The sequence below is a fragment of the Oratosquilla oratoria genome, chromosome 2, assembly GCF_046742065.1.
Source record: "Oratosquilla oratoria isolate Oo_2021 chromosome 2, ASM4674206v1, whole genome shotgun sequence".
NCBI lineage: Eukaryota > Metazoa > Arthropoda > Malacostraca > Stomatopoda > Squillidae > Oratosquilla > Oratosquilla oratoria.
Window position 1 is genome coordinate 75,513,931 of NC_134778.1, and position 20,793 is coordinate 75,534,723.

A 20,793-nucleotide genomic window follows, 5' to 3' on the forward strand; every position below is an offset into this window, starting at 1 on the left:
GATATCGCGTTTCATTTAAATGTTCATCAATTCATCTGTTTCCCATACAACCTTTCAAGGCTAGCCTTTGGACGTTTCCAGTGCAGTGGCATCGCAATATTCAGTTATCTCTTGCATTCTAACTAGTAACCCACCCATGTTCAAAATCTGGTCTCATATTAAAAGGGAAAGGAAGAGTGGAGGTGAAGGTACAATGTAGATTGAGAGAAGCAAGTAAATGCCTTGGGGAATTAAAAAGTGTAATGAGAAATAGATATTTGGGAATGGATGCTAAGAGGAGATTGTATGGAAGAGTGATTGTGCCGACATCATTGTATGAGGTAGAAACATGTAGCATAAGAGGTGAAGACAAAATGAGTTTGACTGTGTTTGAGACGAGGTGTCTGAGAAGTATGATAGGGGCTACAAGGCTGGATAGAGTTAGAAATGAGGAGGCGAGGAAGAGAACGAGAGTGGAAAGGTAGCTGGGAGATAGGGTTTATGAAAGAGTATTAGGATGGTTTGGATACATGGAAAGAATGAGTGAAGAAAGATTAGTAAAAGAGGTGGAGGGAGTGAACGTGGGGGGTGGCGACCGAGGATGAGATGGATGGATGGAGTGAAAGGGGCATTGGGAAAGATGGGGGTGTTTGTTGAGGAAGGACGGGAGAGGACAGAAGATAGGGGTGAATGGAGAATTGGTGTGTATGAACGATGCTGTGATGCATGAAATTGAGTGAGTGGGGGCGTATGTGTGGGAAATAAATTGACGCAGCCCGAAGGGATTTCTCCCCGTCTTCTCCATTTCTACATAAGGAGACGGAGAGAGAGGGTCGCCGATTTAATGAGGCGGCCTTACTGTGGATGTGCTGTGCCTTGCAACACTGCTTCTGACCCAAGGGAGTGGGTGGGATACAACACCTTTCCTTCATCCCATTTCTCCCCCATCCGTCTTTAATGTTAGCTTTCCACCTCATTTTCATGAGTTCCCAAATATTCGTTACCTTATTCCTTTCCCCCTTTTAAGGCTATGCTTCTTTCTCTTCGTTACTTTCACTTTCGACCAGTAGAAGATAATGGTCTTATATACCACCTCCTGCTCCTCTCAACACACATCCATTATATCTCACCAACGTTTCATTGATAACCACATAATCTCTCAGACATCTTGTATCATGTTTTTATCATTATCATCATTATTATTATTATCCGGAGCAAATTCATATGTCACATACACATTGATCCCCAGGTCACCTCAGGTCCTGAGAATTATTCAGAGTGGATGAAGCCTTTCCTAACCTCTGCGCCGCGGCGAGGGTTCGAACAGACACCACGGTGGACCCCCGACCGTCAGCTGACGAGTCTCAACTCCCCACATTGGTGCCCAACAACGTCTGCAACTTCTCCAGTAAACAGCTTAAGCTCATGGACCCAGGCAAGGCTGTATCTGCCGATCCCCGTGATTACGAGGGCAGCACACTACCACTGTGCTAGCTATGTATACTTATACATTTCATTCTTCTTGGAAACGATTGAACCTACAAGGCAACCTTGGATGCAGCATCCATCTCTTTGGATGCTTCCAGAGACTTCCACTTCACCTACCTTCAGGTCAGCACCACAGAACGTGTGGCAAAAGTGCTGCGACGATCACCCAGTAAACCACTTGAAGATTATCAAACTTTATGCCAATGGCCTTCTTCCTACCAGCAGCCTAACCGATACACTTAAAAAAATCTCGTGTTAGCCATGACTATCTTATAACTAATGACGGCCTCCCAATTTGCCCTTGTGTTATGATATTCTGGGAAAACGTCCACCAAACATGTTCTCAAGTAACATCAGGGGCTATTTATTTAGGAGTTTCATTGACATTATTCCACCTATCGTGGACTTTGTGTTGATGACAATAGTTGTCATTCTGGTTGAATTCGACTGGGAACAACACGAGAAGAACTGTTGAGGTCAGTACACTATTGTCAGGGTTTTGTTAATAAAATCTTCATCTCTAACCTAAATGTGTATTGAATTGATTATGGGGCCTTCAGAGTTTATATAAGTGATAACCTTATCTTTACATGGTGGCGAAACCATTTCGCCAATTGGTCAGCACATACACAACTACAATATTGTTACTCTCACTTTAAGATCAAATGGATATTGTTAACATTATTCAGTGCGAGGAAAGGCGTTCAGAAAGACGACCTTGTGACTCTCCACGCTTTGAAATTTACTCGCGAAACTCGACATCCTCTCGTTTCCCATATCGATGGTGAAGAAAGGAAAGAGGTCTCTGGCCATCAGAAGTCTGGCTAGTGTCATGAATACGAGAGAGCCATAGCCTCTTCTTTGGTACTCTTCTTCCGTCTGCAGGATACCTAACATGCCTTCAGGCCTCGTCGCTGTCCAGCTTACGGGAACCTGGTCATCTGGTCCTACGGGAATATCAAGGGTAGCTCCGTGGTCCAAGTCAAGGTGACGAGCACACTTCAAATTGCCATCTCCTTGGTCTGGTGAAGGAACTGCGTGGTCGTGCAGATAAAAGCCGAGTCTTGGGTACTGGGAAGACAACAAGCGGAACTCCTCCAGGGACACCAAATGCCGACGGAACCAAGTTTTGTAACATTTTTCAATCCCTGCCTCACCCAGATGTAGGACAACACCGTCGCTCGAGCTGATAAAAGGAAATTTTACAATAAGTTGACTTGTGAATTCATTAATCTACGCTACTTGAGACTAACAAATGGTGGAAGATGGAGATGGATAAAGAATTCTCGTGGATCTAGACAGCCACAAGAACACTGACTGAAGAATTATGTGGACCATGTCAGAGCATTCTGCTCTTGTTCTTTTCTCTTAACTTCAACTATCATTATCTGAAGCTCTCTACCCCTAAAATTTGTTTACTTCTCCAATTTACACATTTCAAAGCTAGTCTTTCTGTTTCCAGTGCAGTGGTATCACGTTATGTTGGCTTGGATTCGAGTTAAAACCAGTCCTTTGTGTTTTACAAAGAACCTATTAGTATTAGAATAACAAGTTTCTATTTATCTCATGACACCTTTGAAAAAACATTAACATAAAATCAACCGTATCCAAATATGATAATTTATGTGAAACAAATGTTATACTCATAACCTTTACCCACAACAGATATTTGCGATTTTTTTGGTGTTGATTTTTGACTTGTTGGCTTACAAGGAGAGAACCAAATCAAGAATAATGATAGGTTTGTTCTAGAGAACCATCAAAATTTGTAGTCTAGGGTGTTTAAAAGAACTTAAGTATATAGAGAAGGTTATCGTGAGACTATGAAACACTAGAATAATGTCGACGAAACCAAGGAAGAAATTATGAGACAGGTGTATATATTCCAACCTCACCTCACTGCACCCCACGTGCATGGGACAATTTAACCTCTTTATCTTCTACATTCTCCTTTGGGAGTCGCCGATGCCATCGTCACTGACTGACCTGACCCAACCCGATATACCTGTTCACCGTAGGTGGCTCATCTACGGGCCGCATATCAGGTAGTTCTAGTTCACACAATAAATAACTATCTAGTCTTTCTTACTTCCGTAGCGGCCCGTTATACAGGTAACAGAAGCTGCCATAGAGACATTCCTTTGGAAAACAAGTCAATATCAAAAACAAAAAGAGAGGGATCTAAGAGTGTTGGTTATGGATAGCTGATGACCCCACGAACATGTAAGCAAAACCCTGTGTAAGACATTCTATTAATGAATGTAAAAGTAGGTTTTTACTACACGGATGTAGTGATTAAAATAATCATACAATGCGATAATAATACAAAAATCAAAGACCAAATTGATACCCAACCTTGCAAATGAAACTTATTAAACAATATTTAACCAGTGGACTTGCTGTTATCGAAAAATAAGAGAATCGGGCGATTTGGTGGTATAATTATTCATATCATTAAAGGAAGTAGATAAAACTGACAAGATTTCTCCTTATGGGAAGGTAAGGTGTCACGAGACAATGGGAACAAACTGAAGACCATGGACTAAAATCTACTGTTTCCAAATTTGCTGATGATACAAAACTGTGCGGAGTGGCAAATGATCACTCAAACCAATTAGATATTCAAGAAGATTTAGATAAATTACAGCAATGGTCTGAAAAGTGGCTAATGAAATTTAACACAAGTAAATGCAAGGTAATGCACATAGGTAAAAATAACAGCAAGTACGATTACAAGTTATTTGGAAATTCGTTAACAAAAGTGGATAGTGAAAAAGATCTCGGCGTAATTATCAGTAACGACCTCAAATCATCCAAGCAGTGTATTTCAGCCTCTGAGAAAGCAAATAAGATTCTGGGATTGATTGCGCGATCTTTTGATTTCAAAAGTCCATCACTCATTAACAAGCTATATAAATCGTTAGTTCGTCCACATTTGGAATATGCTGTTTCCGTATGGTCACCGAATCTCATTAAAGACATTGACAGACTGGAAAAAGTACAACGGCGAGCCACAAAACTGATTCCAAATATCAAAAATAAATCATACGAAAATCGACTTAAGCACATGAATCTGTTTTCCCTAAAAAAGCGTAGACTCAGAGGTGACTTGATACAGGTCTTTAAGATTTTAAAGGGAATTGACAACATCAAAAGTGACAACATTTTCACATTGAATGAGAATCAGACAAGAAGCAATGGTCTCAAACTGTCCGGAAATAGATTCAATTTGGAAGTAGGTAGAAACAACTTTGCCAACCGTGTAGTTAATGAATGGAATAAACTTCCTGCACAGGTAGTGCAATGTAGTTCAGTTCGAAGCTTTAAGAATCATTTAGATAAATACCTAAGTAAGATGCTGTAATTATTATAATTTATGTTATATTATTTGTTTTTGTTTTGTTATCATTTGTCTGTCTGATTTTCATTTATTATTAGTTATATGTCAATTTATTATCATTTACTATTTACCTGTTTGTTTGTTATTCAACTATACCAATGCATTTATTTATGTATTTTAATTGTTATTTACATTGTTATAGTTTTAATTTATTATTAATATGATTTTTTTTTTTTTTTTTTTTGCATCCGACCTAGATATGGATCAAAGGGTCTCCTGTCGGCATGCTTTGCCTTTGTAATCCTTTGTAATCCTTTGTAAAGACCACATGCCTGGCATAGCTTAGAAGAGGATACAGTTCATGATAAACTTTCAATAAATTCAGAACTAGATGTGGTAGTTTGGGAAAACGAAACGGTATCTCAAAAACGTTGCTGCTTTCCTGTATGTTACAATTAGGCATATGTCACATGGTGTTGTACATAGATGATAGCAGCCACCTTGCCCAATGAGGTAAAACCACGGTTCAGGAGATTAGTACAACTGAAGCAGCTCACATAACAAGATGAGGTACTATCGCCAGCACTTATAACTGGTACACTGGTTGGACAGTGGTAAGTGACAAGAGTACATGTGGCAATAGTGTGTTTGTTTACACATGTGGCAACACGCCACAACTGCTGCAGTGTCCCCTAAGTGTACATAGCTTCAACTGTACATAAATTTTTTAATCTTTATCAAATCATTATGTATGTCTTTTATAAATAATATAGTGTATGTTTAAAATGTTATATTTTATATGAAAATGACTGTTGTATTGTTAGATTTATATATGTATAGTTTTATTTGCATACTCTGTTCAAAGCTTGTATCTATTCTCTATGTATTATGTATCTAATGGAGGACGGGCGAAACAAAAGAGTCCAAAACACTATAAACTAACCAAGCAAGTGGGTCTGCCCCACATCTATCATAACTCTCACTTCCTTCCATTTCATTCTTTCCTTCCACTAAACCCCCAAATCCCCCTCCCTCCCTCTCCCCCATCTTATCTATCCTGCCCTCTAACTAAATATAAGCCCCGATTAATATCAATGATTAAATGACTTCTTCCTACAAGTAGAACCCTAACCCTCGTCTATAAAGATGAGGTAACCAATCTAATTCATTAATACCCCTGTAGTGCTAGAATACCAGTGCTGCCGCCACCGTCGAGGACCGACCCAACCTAGCCGCCGCAGCAGCCGCCGAGGACAGCTCCTGCCCAGCCACCGCCGCCTCAGTCACCTCTACCGCAGTTACCTCCGCCGCAGCCGCCAAAGACCGCCCCTGTCCAGCCGCCGCAGTACCAGCCTTCCGCAGCACCAGTCTGCCGCCGCACCCACCACCGCCGGCGCCGCACACACCGCCGGCGCAGCAGCACCAGCCTGCCGCCGCATCCACCGCCGGCGCCGCAGCACCAGCCTGCCGCCGCACCCACCGCCAGCGCCGCAGCACCAGCCTCCCACTTCGCGCCGCAGCACCAACCTGCCGCCGCACCCACCGCCGGCGCCGCAGCCTCCGCCTGCCGCTGCACCCATCGTCGACCACCCCCCAGCCGCTGCCGACGCCTCTGTCATCATGGTCCAGCCTGTCCCTCCCTCAGCGGACGTGGTTCCCAGGCAAACACCACCCACGGACACTCCCGTCAACTGCACTTCCATTCCCGGACATCCATGACTGGCTTATTTCACCAGTCACTCGGGGGGGGGGGGGAGTAATGTGGCAACACGCCACAACTGCTGCAGTGTCCCCTAAGTGTACATAACTTCAACTGTACATAAAATTATTAATCTTTATCAAATCATTATATAAGTCTATTATAAATAATACAGTATGTTCCAAATATTGTATCATATATGAAGATGACTGGCATTGAGTATAAAAAAGAGTGACTCCCACCTGTTCTTCGATGATGCCGCCACTGTCTCCAAGTCGAAGTAGAAGAGACGACCCATGCAATCGAACTCTGGTGTTCGCGGCCCAAAGGAGCGACACCTTAGCGAGTCCTTGACAATCTCAACAGCCCATTCGGGAACAAAGCTCGCCCTAAACTGTCTACCGTCGAAGTCTAGTTCTCGAGTCTCACTCAGAACCTTCTTCAAAAACCATGAATTCTCTTGCTCACAGAAGAAAGTAAAGTAACGGGGAACCTGCCAACACAAACATTTGTAAAGATGCGCCTCTTTGGAACTAATCTTTATATGACACGGTATTTCCCTTAGTTGAATAAAATTGCTTGCTGATAACAGAAAATACTAACTGTGGAAGCCTTAGCTTCTTTATATTTCCTAGTGGACAGAATCTGACAAACTAGGTAACAAGGAACGAAAAACATAAGTGCCATTTGACTTCACCTCAGCTGAAATAATGAAGACCTTGCTTTCGTGACCCCGATCTTTAGGGATGAATATTTTGTGTTCCTTTCCCCCGGAAAGCACCAACTGGACTCCATTGTATACCTGGCAACATCAGGAGGATACCTGTCAATCGGCAACACAATTTATATGGAAAAACAAATTCCATACAGTTGCGTACACTCATAAAATAGCCCCACCCCCACCCCCCAATTTTTATTTTTATTTCTTATTTCAATCCAAAAACAAAAATAATTCCACAGATAGGTTTATCTACGAAAAAATGAGATAGGACGTAACAAACGTAGTTTTTTTTTTTTTGTATATTATAAATAGGTAAATGCATCTTTTTCCTTTCCTAACAATAGAGAGAAATGTAGAGCTCTTAGTCATACAAGTAGTCTTTATTTAGTAGAACATGTCAATTATGGTACAGGAAAAATCTAAGGATGTCTTTTGGGCTTTCATGGACTTAGAGAAGGTGTATGACAAAGTTGACAGACATGCGTTGTGGAGCGTTTTGAGAAGGCATGAGATAAAGGTAAGTCTGTTGAGGGCAGTCAAAACGTTTTATGAGGAATAGAGATTGTATAATGGACCGAAATTGAGGATGTGCAATATCACCATAATTCTTTAGAAATAATAGCTGAAAACCTTGTTAATCTGTAAGTCATTTCTAATCTGTAATTCTGGGTTTTATACATTTATCCATGGTACCTTTGTTACATCTACTATGGGCGCTCAGAGATCCTAAAGCAAAATATCTATGTTGTTAGAACAGATGGTTCGCACTCACACTATATTAGAAAATGAAATTCCAACAATCAGGAGCAGGTGCTAGTCTGCATAATGGGCATAACTTTACACCAAGGGGAGACAAAGTAAGTATAGGATAACAGGTAAATTAATTGACCCTCCTTCTACTCAAAGTAATTACAGTGCCACTTTCTGTGTTGAATTAAATCCTCTGGTGCTGAAAGGGTTATGTGTGAATCAGATCTACTGGTACTCGCATTCACCTTCACATAACAATCAACATGAATAAACCTTGACTTACAGGCGCAGAAACTGGCAGGTAGTTCTTCAAGACCGACAGGACCTCTTTCAACTCCTCCTTGCTCTCGATCCTCCGGAGGGGTTCTTCGCCTACAGCAACCTGTTTCTCAATGTCTCCCTCCATGTCTCCTAACCTTCTTCCTTAAGGTGTAACACCCTCTGTATTTGGGGAATAATAGGGTGGAATTAGGAGAGGAAAATGCTTTCTGGACCAAGTATTTGTGGTAAAACACATGATTGGGAAGTATTTAACGAAAGGTGTGGATGTATTTTGGGCGTACATAGACTTAGAGAAAGCATATGCCAGGGATCTTAGATAAACGTTGTGGAGAGTATTGCAAATATTGAGAATAGGGAGAAGTTGAATGATATATATATATATATATATATATGTATATATATATATATATATATTATATATATATATATATATGTGTGTGTGTGTGTGTGTGTGTGTGTGTGCGCGCGTGTGTTTGTATATTTCGGCAGCAGGTTTTCCTGTAGACATATTTCATTGAAGAAAAGAGCAGTTGATGGATTGATCATCTTCTTGTGTATATTTTTAAGACATCTAACTATAGACTTGGCTTCTGTAGGTAAGGTCGCTATCGTTGATCCGATGGACATAATTCAAACTCAGAAAGAGGTAGAATGGATTTTAGTAGGGTTTGACGTTTCGTACACTGTATACATCTTCAAAAGCAATGGTAATGGTCGAAATACATGGTCTTGTATACTAACATGAGGTGAGAATAGGAAATAAATAGCTAACCAATAGGGAAGAGGATAGTGGGTGGAACCAATGAGATACCTAGGTAGCCGTACGAGCGCCTTCCAATTAGGAACGTCGATCGAGGTGCCTGTCAGGTGAGGTCAATAGTCGCGTAGAAGGCTTGGAGTAGAACAAATCTCGGCGAGCAGACGGGATGACAATGAAATCTTGTATTTGAAGATTCATTGAAGGCATTTTCTCGGATGAAGAGGGCTACAAGAATCTACAGTCTTCTTGTATCTTGTGCTTGTCCTGTGATTTTGGTGTTTTCAACAATGGCTTGTCTGGTGAGAATAATGTTGTGGTGAAATTCTGTGTGTGTCTCTGGTCTGCCGTTCTGCAAATGTAGGCTGATTCTTCTTGAAAGTTTAGTATTGCAGTATCCTATGTATGAGGAAAGAAGGGACTCACAGTTCCCTTGTTTAAAAGAGTATCCATACACGAGATGACTGCGTTGTAACATAGAAGGAGTGTGGAAAGGGTTGTTCTTGAGCAGGAGATTTGAAGTTTTCTTGTTTTTATAATAAATAACAAAGTCAACACGGTCGAAGGGGTTGGCAGGTTTGATATGACGTTTAATGGTTTGCTTGGTGATTTTCTCTTCGGTTTTATATTCTGTAGTCATGTGAGATTCATAGAATAATTTGATTTCACCTAGACTGGGGCGGTCTGGAGCTTGGTTGTACCATTTGTTGAGCTGCCTCGTCTCACGAATTTTGACCTCCGAGGTCCCCTCAAGGGAATCGCTCGTGGAGTCAGCCCTGTGACTTATATGCCGCCCAGCCGTGTGAGCCATGGCTGGCCGCATGACCCTCACAAAGACTCTTTGAGGAAACGCACGTGCATCTCACCAGTCTAAGAGAGACCCTGTTAGAACCCCAAAGATGACTAACAAGTGCTAGGATCTGCCACGTGAAACACCACAAAGCCCTTTTGAATAAATGCACGTGCAGTACCAGCATCGGCCTATTATGCTTCAACCCACACCTCGCCTGGCCACAAAAGCTACATTTAGGAACAAACGTGCGATACCAGCCCCCTACCCTCTGTCTTCGTGACACAGCGACCTGAGAACGTTTTGTGTCTGACTTCCCCACGCATCATATTTTGACCTCATTCCAATTAGAAGCACGGGTCATGACCTGACCGTGTATATAAAGAGGGATGAACAGACGAAGAACTAGATCTCCTGGGGACACGACTTCGGACACACAAGTTATCACCTCCCTCGCCGAGACGTCTGCCCCCATCCCCTTTTCTCTCCCTTAGAAACGAGTCACATAAAATTGGCACCCAAATTCACTGCTAAAACTGCTAAATAAAATAAACTATCTCTCCATCAGATTTTACTTCAACCAGCCTAATACATTGTATATATATATATATATATATATATATATATATATATATATATATATATATATATGTGTGTGTGTGTGTGTGTGTGTGTGTGTGTGTGTGTGTGTGTGTGTATTGACTAATAGACCATTGAGGTCAAGAATTGTAAGTGAATGGTTTGAAGTGAACGTAGGGTTGCATCAACGGTGTGTGAAATCGTCATGGTTGTTCAGTGTGTATATGAGAAGTAAATGTAAGTGTTGTAGGTGAAAATGGAAGGGTATGAGAAGTGAATCAATTAATACCTACAAACGATGTTGCGTTTGTGGCTGATTCTGATGAGAGACTGAAACAGCAACTAAGTTTTACTTACGAGGAAAGCTACTAGTTATTTTGGGGCAACGACAGCGCACAATGAATGTAAACGTTGACAAGAGTCGCTGCACCTCGAAGGCCAGACGATTGGGTTACTGATAAAATGTATGATAAAATGCAAGCAATCTCTCCTGCCTCTCTTCTTTTCTCCTTTCTGTGGCGGTCTGTGGATGTGTTGAGTGTCCAAGCTCACGCACTGAAAACACGCATGTATTTCACCGCACGTCTGAGCTTAGTCCAAGGTCAGCCTGTGGTAAACAATATCACGGCCGTAGAACCGTGCCACTTGCAGATCGCTGCCGTGGGTCCCCCTGGGTGACACGTTATAAGCAGCTATTCACCATCCTGCACACTGTTTTCTTCCTTTACCTCACTTGCGGCATTGCCCCTGTCCTTCCTCGTACGATTAAACTTTCAAACCTGTGACTTTCTCAGCTCTGGACTGTGGGAAGGGGGAAAACTGACCAAACAACCTTAGAAGTCATATTGCAAAAGTTTGCAATGGACTGGTCTTACAATAGTAGACAATTCATTTTAGTTTGTACGCGAGGCATGTATTGCCTTGATGAAGCTGTTTACCACACCAGGGAAGTAGAGTATGGTCCAAATAATGGGAAGGAGTAGCTGGAACATTAAATTGTTTTCGGGCCTGCTTTAGTCAGAGGGCAGGATAGATAAGATGGGGGAGAGGGAGGGAGGGGGGGATTTGGGGGTTTAGTGAAAGGAAAGAATGAAATGGAAGGAAATGAGAGTTATGATAGATGTAGGGCAGACCCAGTTCCATACATAATATATAGAGAATAGTTAAACGCTTTGTAAAGCGTATACAAATAAAACTATATATGAATATATTTAACAATATAACAGTCGTCCTCATATGAGATATAATATATAAAACATACTGTATAATTGATAATAGACATATATAATAATTTGATAAAGATTAACTATTTTATATAGGGTTATGATATGTACACTTAGGGGGCACTATAACAGTGGCAGCGTGTTGCCATAACTTAAACTTTGTCCCTGCAGTGGCTATCATAACGACTATCAATCAATATAACTACAGGAATGTACAATTTTCATCCTAATTTTTTGGAAGTGTTCCACATGTAATTTCACATAATGGAGCACTCTGAAGAAAATTACGATGAAATTGTACATTGTTTAAGTTGCTGTATTGATTTAATGATAGTCAATTGAAGACTTGTACAACTTTTAAAATATTTTCATAACGTTCTTGAACACAACGTCTGGAGACCGTGCATGATCTGAACAGCTATAGGAAGTTTCTTCTAAATCCAGATGTCATGAGGCAGAGAATCCGCTCTATTTTCCACCGACATCTCTCTCTCTCTCCGTCTCATTCTTTCTCTCCATCTAACCCCCCCCCGCCATATCCATATCTCTCTCCTTACTCCCGCCACATCTCCCCCCTCTCTGTCTCTCTATCCTCACCCCCGCCATATTTCTCTTTCCCCTTCCCATGTCACATCTCCCTATCTCTACCCTTCCCCCCGCCATATTTCTCTTTCTCCCTTCCTCCCTCTTTCTGTCTTCCTATCCCTCACCCCCGCTATATTTCTCTCATTTTCTAACCCCCTCCCTCTCTCCCCCTGCTAAATGTCTCACTCTATCTCTATTCCCACCCCCAATCGTCTCTTCCTCTCTCCCTAACCCCCTCTTACTCCGCCCGCCATATATCTCTATCCCTCCCCGTCATATTTCTCTTTCTTTCCTACTCCGCCATATTTCTTTTTCTCTATTCCTCCTCCTCTCTCTCTTCCATCCACCTGCTATCTATCTCTTTCTCTCACACTCTCCTGCCATATTTTTCTTTCCCACCCGCCTATTCCTGTCTACCTCCCCACGCCATACTTCTATCTCTTTCAATCACTCCCATTCTTTCTCTTCCACCTATCTCCCACTTTCTCATTTATCAACTTTGCGTGAGGACATCTAATATTATAATTTCAACGAGCGCCAAATGAGCTACCAAATGTTAAAATCAATAAATGAAAATTCCTCAAACGTCATCTATGCTTGTGCCCGCCGAAGGGCAACGTGTAGTTAGTCTTGCAAAAGTTGCTTAAACTTGGCGAGGTTACTTATCAGAAATGAAGTGATAGTATTAGTTGTCTGTATCAACTATAATACATTTAGTTCTGCGAACGTAGATATCATTCAAAGTTTAGTTTTCGTAACCGTGGTTTTTGTGACAAAAACGTCTAACATCCATAAATGATATTTTTTATACTATGCTAAGATTAATTTTCTGAATACATTCTAATATAAGACTTGTATTTATCTAATCGCTTAGTTCATTTACTCACCTATCTTTATTTTGAACACTGAACATTCAATGTATTATACATGTAACATTACAGTTTAATTTTAAGTTATATCAATTGTAAACTCAATATGCATCTTCACACATTGAACAAGTTGGATTGTAATTCTGCATTCCAAATGCATGGCCTCAATAGTGACTCTAACCACCTCGGGCGTCAATGGGACCTTTCGCAGTCAGGCTCGTAGATTCCTGTTAGCGCTAGAATTTTCAATTGTCTCGGATTTCACGAGGCAAAGGGGTGACTTTGCTAATTTGGAAACCGATATGGAAAAAAAAAGATACAAAATAAATTGCTGCATGAATGTATCTAAAATTAAGAACATGACTCTTAATGTTATAATTTTTACTTACTGGTGTGTGATAAGGCTTTATTAATCTAATTATAAGGTAAAACTAAAAATAGGTAATTATTTTTACTGAAGTAAGTATGAGCAGTAAAAATAAGAGGATGTTGATTTCGGTTTGTGCATTTTATCTGAGTGTTGAAAAATGATGGATATCACTATCACGTCCTGTATATGAAGATAATCAGTGAGATAAAAAAAATAACAACAGTGGTGGCGGACGTACGAAGTGAACGACATTTTATGTAAAGAATAGCCTCCTAGATCTGCTGGGAGCTATTTTCAAACAAATATAATTAATAGTACATGTGCCGTGGCAGAGTGCACGTCAGGTTAAAAAAAAAGTAAGAGAGACACAAGTGTTAATCGTACCGAAAAAATTAAGTCTTCGATGCAAAATTATATTTTCGATACATTACATGGATTTGCCTAGTGCTTGGTGCATTCAAATGAAAGTATATATCAGTATACCTCCATTGAAGGCGGTAGAAAATAGCAAATTGCTTGGCTTGATACAATTATAGGCTGTTTTACGAATATAATTTGTAATTATAAATAGAGGCTGAAACAATGCTATATGCCGTTTGCAATCATGAAATTAATTGACTTACATTTCAGACACAATAATGTAAAACAACACACCTCTGTAAGCTTATAAAACTTGCCCAAAAAGTATTTATTTTCCGGCAAGAATTACAAAATCTGGCGGTGTCTGGTATCAAATTGCTCACTGCGAAAGGTCCCATTACCTCGTTTAGGGAACTACTTTGTTTGGTCCAGCTTTCAGGGCTAAAAGAGCGTTACCTGTCCAAGCCGGGTCTGACTAGGCAACTCAGCTGTGATAGAAGTTCAGGCGATAGTACCCTTTCCCTTTATGAAGGTTGAGGGTTAGCTGATCCACAGCGCGTACTCGTATCATAAGCAACTAAAACCAACTCTACAGACGACTACCACCTCCTTCTGCTTGAGACAGAAGGATTGCTGTTTCTCGCTACACTGCAACAGGATCCAAAATCCTTATCCACGGCTGCATGCCCGCTCACATTCACCGTCAAAGTTGCCAAAAGTCGCCTTATACTAATATACTTGTAGCTTTATCTCATCGCGTCGGAGGATGATTAGAAATAAAACATTAACCGATAGGTTAACAAATGTGACAATATATAAACATAATCATGATGAAGATGATAGATGATAAAGCTCTTAATTCACACACACACACACACACACACACACACACACAAACGATCATCTGCGACTGCCACTTATTCAAGCTATCCGATCGCAGGGGAGCAAAGATCAACTTCGGCCGCAGTTAAGGGCTCACCTCAAGAATTGGAACCCCAGAAGATCCATCTGAAGAATCGCCCTGGATGGCCCACCTGTAGATTTGTCACCCCAACCAACAACACAAAAGAACAGTCACCCCAGACCACAGTGAATAGAAGATGTGGATGTAACCTAACTGAACCTAACTTAAACTGAGGCTATTCATTGCCATCAACTTGTTAAACTGAAAAATTGTCAGTCCAGGTTAGGCCAAATGATGAATTGTCACCCCTGTCTAAGTCCGGTGTGACAATTCCTTTGGTGATCCGTAAGGCGTAAGCTCCTCCCCATTGAAAGGATACTTATCTTCAACCAAGGCTCACAAGTAATATCGAGCACTTGTTGAGTCGCGGTTTGACGTACGACGTAAAGTATGTGAGTTGGTGGAATGAAAAAAACAAGTGAATTTGGTTTCTCTGTAGAACTCCACCATGCATAACTACATCCACTCCCTCACCTTTCACAATTCTAAATATTGTTATAAAGCAATGTTGTGCTGGCGTGATGGAGGCGAAAAAAATTTACACACGTCCTGCTCGCGATCTGACTTACTTGTTATCTTGCCTGGCGTCAGTCAATTTTATTCAGCTAGGAGAAGTCCTTCGGCAGTTAATGTGTCTTACCCAAACTTTATCTTTATGTGATGGTTGAATTCGAAGCACTGTCTCTGGGCGACGAGCAGTGTAAATGACCTTGAACAATGTTGCCAAATGTCTCCATTGCAAAACAGCTAACAAAGTCACTAGACTAAGCTATTTCTATTGAAATTCCTTTAAGTTTCTCATACATACCACGTATATGAAAATATTAGAAACATGAAAACCAATGTAAGATAATTTGTTGCTCATCTATTAATTTAGATGAGATACATTTGCAACATGGTATTGATCTATCGAACTGTTTACACATTGAAGTTTCCTTGTGTGAAGTGAATATGATCCGCTTTCTTTTTACAACACTTTCAGGAACAGCATTAGAGGAGAGCAAATCTTTAAGCCTCATTAACACTAGCAACTTGACCAATGCCAACGGAAAGTTAGTAAACTTGCCTCCAAACTATCTTAGTGTTAACACTTACTTCTTGCACTAGCGGCTAAATAGCCCCGTGTCAACGAGGCTTTACTTGTTTCCTTACATTTCTGACGACAAAACTGCATATATTTTATAGTGGACCAGCCGAACCTAGAAAAGTCCTGTATTCTTATTTAGTGTATTACATGTTAGTAGCAGGCATCTATGTGGATTCTTTCCAGTGTAGAGAGGTAAAAAAGATGAGGATTGATGCCATCTCAAATTTTGAATTCAAAGATCATTTTGAAGGTTATCAAGGACATTGTAGTTCAAAATTATTTTTTTGCCCGATTTTTTTTTTTTTTGTGATAGGGCACCCTTTAATTAAAAAAGCTTAAAATGGCATTATTCAATCTATTGCAAGTGATAATTTAGTATTTCAAAGTGTTGAAATTCACAATTAAACAAAAAATGTACACATTTTTTACGTATGACACAGCCGGACAACCCGAGCTTCAAACTATGGTTAGCATATATACATATGTATACATATACCAAAGGCTTTTTCCCCTTACACGGGGGGTAGCCAAAAAGAAAAAGGCATAGAAACCACTCCCACCCATTTCATTTCCTATATATTCTACTCCCCTCCACCCTCCTCCCTCCCTCTTATCTTGGCTACTAAAAAAGTAGCACATATGGACATGGTATGAATTTTGCTGGACTTCATCAGGGCCATGAAGGGTGGTAGATGGAATTTCCACTTGCTATAATGCTGCCATGAGTGACTATTTATGACCACATAAATTATGCAAGATGACGACCTGTCTACCTTACAGATATAAGAAGACTTGAGACAACTGCACCAGATGTGTATGCTGAATTCATGAATGGGGCTTTGGTTGTGAGGAGAACAAGAAGGTGCTTCAGTCATGTTTCTGTAGATCAGGCCTCTGAGTGGGTGAAAAGAACTTACGAAATGCAGAATGACATTATAGGTATCACAAGGAAAGATCAAACCAAGTTCTGTATGGTCAGAATGATCACGCATCTCACAAAACACTAGATATCTTTTTAGTTTGGAAAATGACGAGGGGGAATCCCCTTTGACCCGTTCTGATAATCTTTAATCACACACAAAATGTGATGTTGATGATGTGAAATAGCCTGCAAAGCAACTGGAAAGATTCAATGTTTTCAGACTACACAGCATATTGAATAAAGGTGTTGAAGATGACACTGGATAGAAGTGTACCTCTTGTATCATTAGCAACCAATGCCATTGCACCATTTGGTGTAGTCAATGATCTCGCGATTGAGGATCGAGGCAAGAAGTATCCCATAGCTATTGTTAAACACAGCTCATTGTTAGAAGTGTACAGTTCCATGTTGCTCTCAGAAGGAATCACTCCAAAAAATTTGCAGACATGTACAAAGTTACCATTTCCAGTCATCAGTGTATGTAGAAATCTATCAAGGCTGACAGACAGCTGTTGCAGCGGTTACTGACTGCTGTCACTGGGAGTCGATCAGTGGAAATGGAATCTATTTTCAAGCATGAGCTGTCTCCTGTTCCCCTATCCTTGACCAAGCCTGAAGGTTAGATGAACTCAACATTAAAGGCACACCTTGTCAGTATCCTGATGTTTGGAATAAGTGTACCCACAGAGGTCCCAATTTCTGACATGAAGACCTGTGTGCTGATTGATAGACATGCACTTATCACGACGCTTTGAAAGCCTCAAGGGTGCCAAGATGTTTGTGAATATGATGTGGTCCTTATACGCAACGAGACACACCATTTTGGAGGACACATAACGAGAATTGATGTAGTGTTTGATCACTATATTGGAAAACAGTCAATCAATGTTGCTACTTGATTAAAACAAATGGATAAGGAGAAACCGATTCGCAAGACCATTGATGACCCAGATGTTCCATTTCTTCATGCCTGGAGTAGTTTTATTGCCTTGGAAGAGAATAAGGCAGGCCTTACGAGGTTCCTATCTGAGGCAACCATGCAGGAAAGTGTGGATCTTCCAGCTAATTTTGAGCTTGTGACTAGAGGTAGAATCTCTAATGCTACTGAAGCCAGATAAAAAAAAGGCAAACTGTCTGATATCAAGGAAACCATGAAGAAGCGAATACAAGACTGATTGTTCATTCGTGTGAGGAACCTGGTCATCTGGGCACATGGGTACATCAAAAATAGTTCCGTTGTCCGAGTCAAGGTGAGCATACTTCAATTTGCCTTCTTCTCGGTCTGGTGAAGGTACTTCGTGGTTGTGCAGATAAAACCCCAGCTTTGGGCACTGGAAACGCAATAGGCAGAACTCGTCTAGAGACACCAAGTCCCGACGAAGCCAAATTTCGTAACATTTTCGAATTCCTACTTTAGCCACTGGAAGAACAACGCCACCACTCGAAATGTGAAAAGGAGTTTTCGCATTTCATTTACATGATCATTGATTTATCTGTTTTCGCCACAACACTTCCAGTGCAGTGCCGTCGCAATATTTAGTTATCTCTTGCATTCTAGTTGGTAACCCACCCATGTTCAAAATCTGGTCTCATATACTTGAAAAATAAACAACTAAAATGAGGATACTGTCTTTTTTTATTTTATCATACCTTCGAAAAGTAAGTTATCAAGCTAAAATTATCTTTAGATACACCACAATGAAGCATCTGTAAGACTGTTGTTATAATAATTTCATTATATAACAATGAACATTTCCCCCTCTCCATACAGTCTAATAGTCTCCCATAATCCCTGTCTACTCTATCATTGCTTTGTCCAGATTCACTAAAAACAAGTGTAATTACTTCTCCTTCTCACATGCTTTCACACTGAGGCGTCTGTGTAAAAATCTGATCTACACAGTCCTTTTCTCTGCGAAAATGGCATTCTTCCTTTCTTTTTCACTTTAAACCATAACTAGTATTTTCATAATCTACCTCTATATTTGTTTCACTTCCTCATTCCACCACTCACATCCTCTTCTCATGTCCAAACTCCATAATACCTCGACCACCTTTTTTGCTGTCACTTTTAACTTCTCCCACACCTTTAACTCTTCATTGTACGCCTTTCCTTCATCCCATTTCTCCCTCATCAGTCTTTCATATTCTCTTTCCACCATATTTTCGTCAGTTTCCCAATATTAATTACCTTATTCCTTTCTCCATTTTGACGAGTATGCTTCTTTCTCTTCGCCACTTTCGAGCAGTACTCTCAGAAGGAATCACTCCAAAAATTTTGCAGATATGTACAAAGTTACCATTTCCAGTCATCAGTGTGTGTAGAAATCTATCAAGGCTGACAGAGAGCTGTTGTAGCGGTTACTGACTGCTGTCACTGGGAGTCGATCAGTGGACATGGTATAAATTTTGCTGGACTTCATCAGGGCCATGAAGGGTGGCTGATGGAATTTCCACTTGCTATAATGCTGCCATGAGTGACTATTTATGACCACATAAATTATGCAAGATATAAAAAGACTTGAGGCAACAGCACCAGATGTGTATGCTGAATTCATGAATGGGTACACTTATTCCAGACATCAGGATACTGACAATGTCTGAAGAAGATGATGATCTGATATGCCACCTCCTTTCAAATCAAAAACATCCAATTTCTCTCACCAACTTTTGATTCATACCTGCATAATCACCCAGACGTCTTGCATCTCTACAGTCACGTTTTCATGTATACTTGTGCATTAATATTTTCATAGCAACGAACGATGCGACAAGGTAACTTGGGTTGCAGCATAGACCCCTTTTGATGCTTCCACCACCCAGCTTGCCACCGTAGTGTTCTGTAGCCAACACGTGGAGTGTCCTCTTAAAAATTCGTGACCGCCAAGTACAGGTCAAGACTATGGTCACCCCTTAGCACGGCACGCGTTTGATTAATTCATATTCACATAAATATATATTTTCACTCCAACAACTTTATTTCTTTGTAAATAAAAATATATTCATCTATATCCTGTAACAAGGATATATATGTATTGTACAAAGATTATAGATTATTGTATACTAAAAACAAAGAACTAAGAATTTCGCCACCATTGTTGTAAATAGTATCATCGGCATTTTCAATAAACAGAGATCAGTCATGGAATTAACTTTAAATATCCTAGATATTCTTTGGAAGATAGCTGTTCTTTAAGGAATAGTACCAGCCGGTAGCACTGAGCACGGAAGTGTTCACCCAAAGTGTGCGTAAGTAAATACACCGCGGGGAACTTATGTTCTGACAGGTACATTCCGACGAGAACACCACCAGCCGTCGGCACTGAGCACGGATTGCTCATTCCAAATGTACCCAAGGGAATCATACCACGGCAAACTCAATGGTGTGTTCCGACCCCCCAAAAAAAAAAAAAAAAAAAAAAAAAAAAAAAAAAAAATCTTCTCTCCCTACCACTCGTTTCAGGCTGGCAGCTTCCAGCAAGGGTGACTAGTAGAGGACCCAACATTGGTGACACTGCACCACATATTTCACCTTCAAGTCAACACTACAAAACGTGTGACAAAACTGCTGCGAGGAACACCCAATAAACCATTTGAGGACTATCATACTTGATGCCCATGGCCTTCTTTTCACCAGCGTAACCGATACACTTAACGCATAACCACCATGCCCAGGCATTTTTTCTTCATTAAATGTTATCTTTATTCATGATAACCATGTTAAAAAATCTTATCTGAGAAGTAGCTTTTGAGGGGCTTATTGATGACAATATTTGTCGTATACTAATTTGCCTTCTAAAACACAACAAACAGCGCCATCTCTTGGTATTGGTTCTGATGACGTCATGGTTTAGTGTACCAACCTGAGTCATCTTAATCAACAATATTGTCCTATTGTGAAATAAACGATTCCTTTGCCGATATTGAAAGTTTTTCATCGTGTTTTGAGAGCAGTCTCGGCTCCCTAAACATCTCTAACAGGAAAAGTGTGTGGATAGACAGTATAATCATGGGGTATCATTTTGAAC

General features: G+C 40.5%; 1 protein-coding gene across 5 annotated transcripts in view; it reads right to left on the reverse strand.

Moving 5' to 3' along the window:
* LOC143040263 (uncharacterized) overlaps positions 1-15,854 on the reverse strand; it is a 30,108-nt gene extending 14,254 nt beyond the window's left edge. The window contains exons 1-5 of one of the 5 annotated variants that reach the window (XM_076211055.1): positions 14,249-14,558; positions 8,261-8,418; positions 7,204-7,308; positions 6,749-6,999; positions 8-2,653 (exon numbers count right to left, since the gene is read on the reverse strand). In XM_076211055.1, coding sequence (XP_076067170.1) covers positions 2,149-2,653; positions 6,749-6,999; positions 7,204-7,308; positions 8,261-8,383 — 984 coding nt within the window. In that variant the 5' untranslated portion in view covers positions 8,384-8,418; positions 14,249-14,558 and the 3' untranslated portion in view covers positions 8-2,148. Of the gene's footprint in view, positions 1-7; positions 2,654-6,748; positions 7,000-7,203; positions 7,309-8,260; positions 8,419-10,742; positions 11,195-14,248; positions 14,559-15,325 lie in introns of those variants that run through there. The other 4 variants (XM_076211046.1, XM_076211037.1, XM_076211065.1 and 1 more) reach the window with 4 other exon arrangements.
* Positions 15,855-20,793: the final 4,939 nt, after the last annotated feature.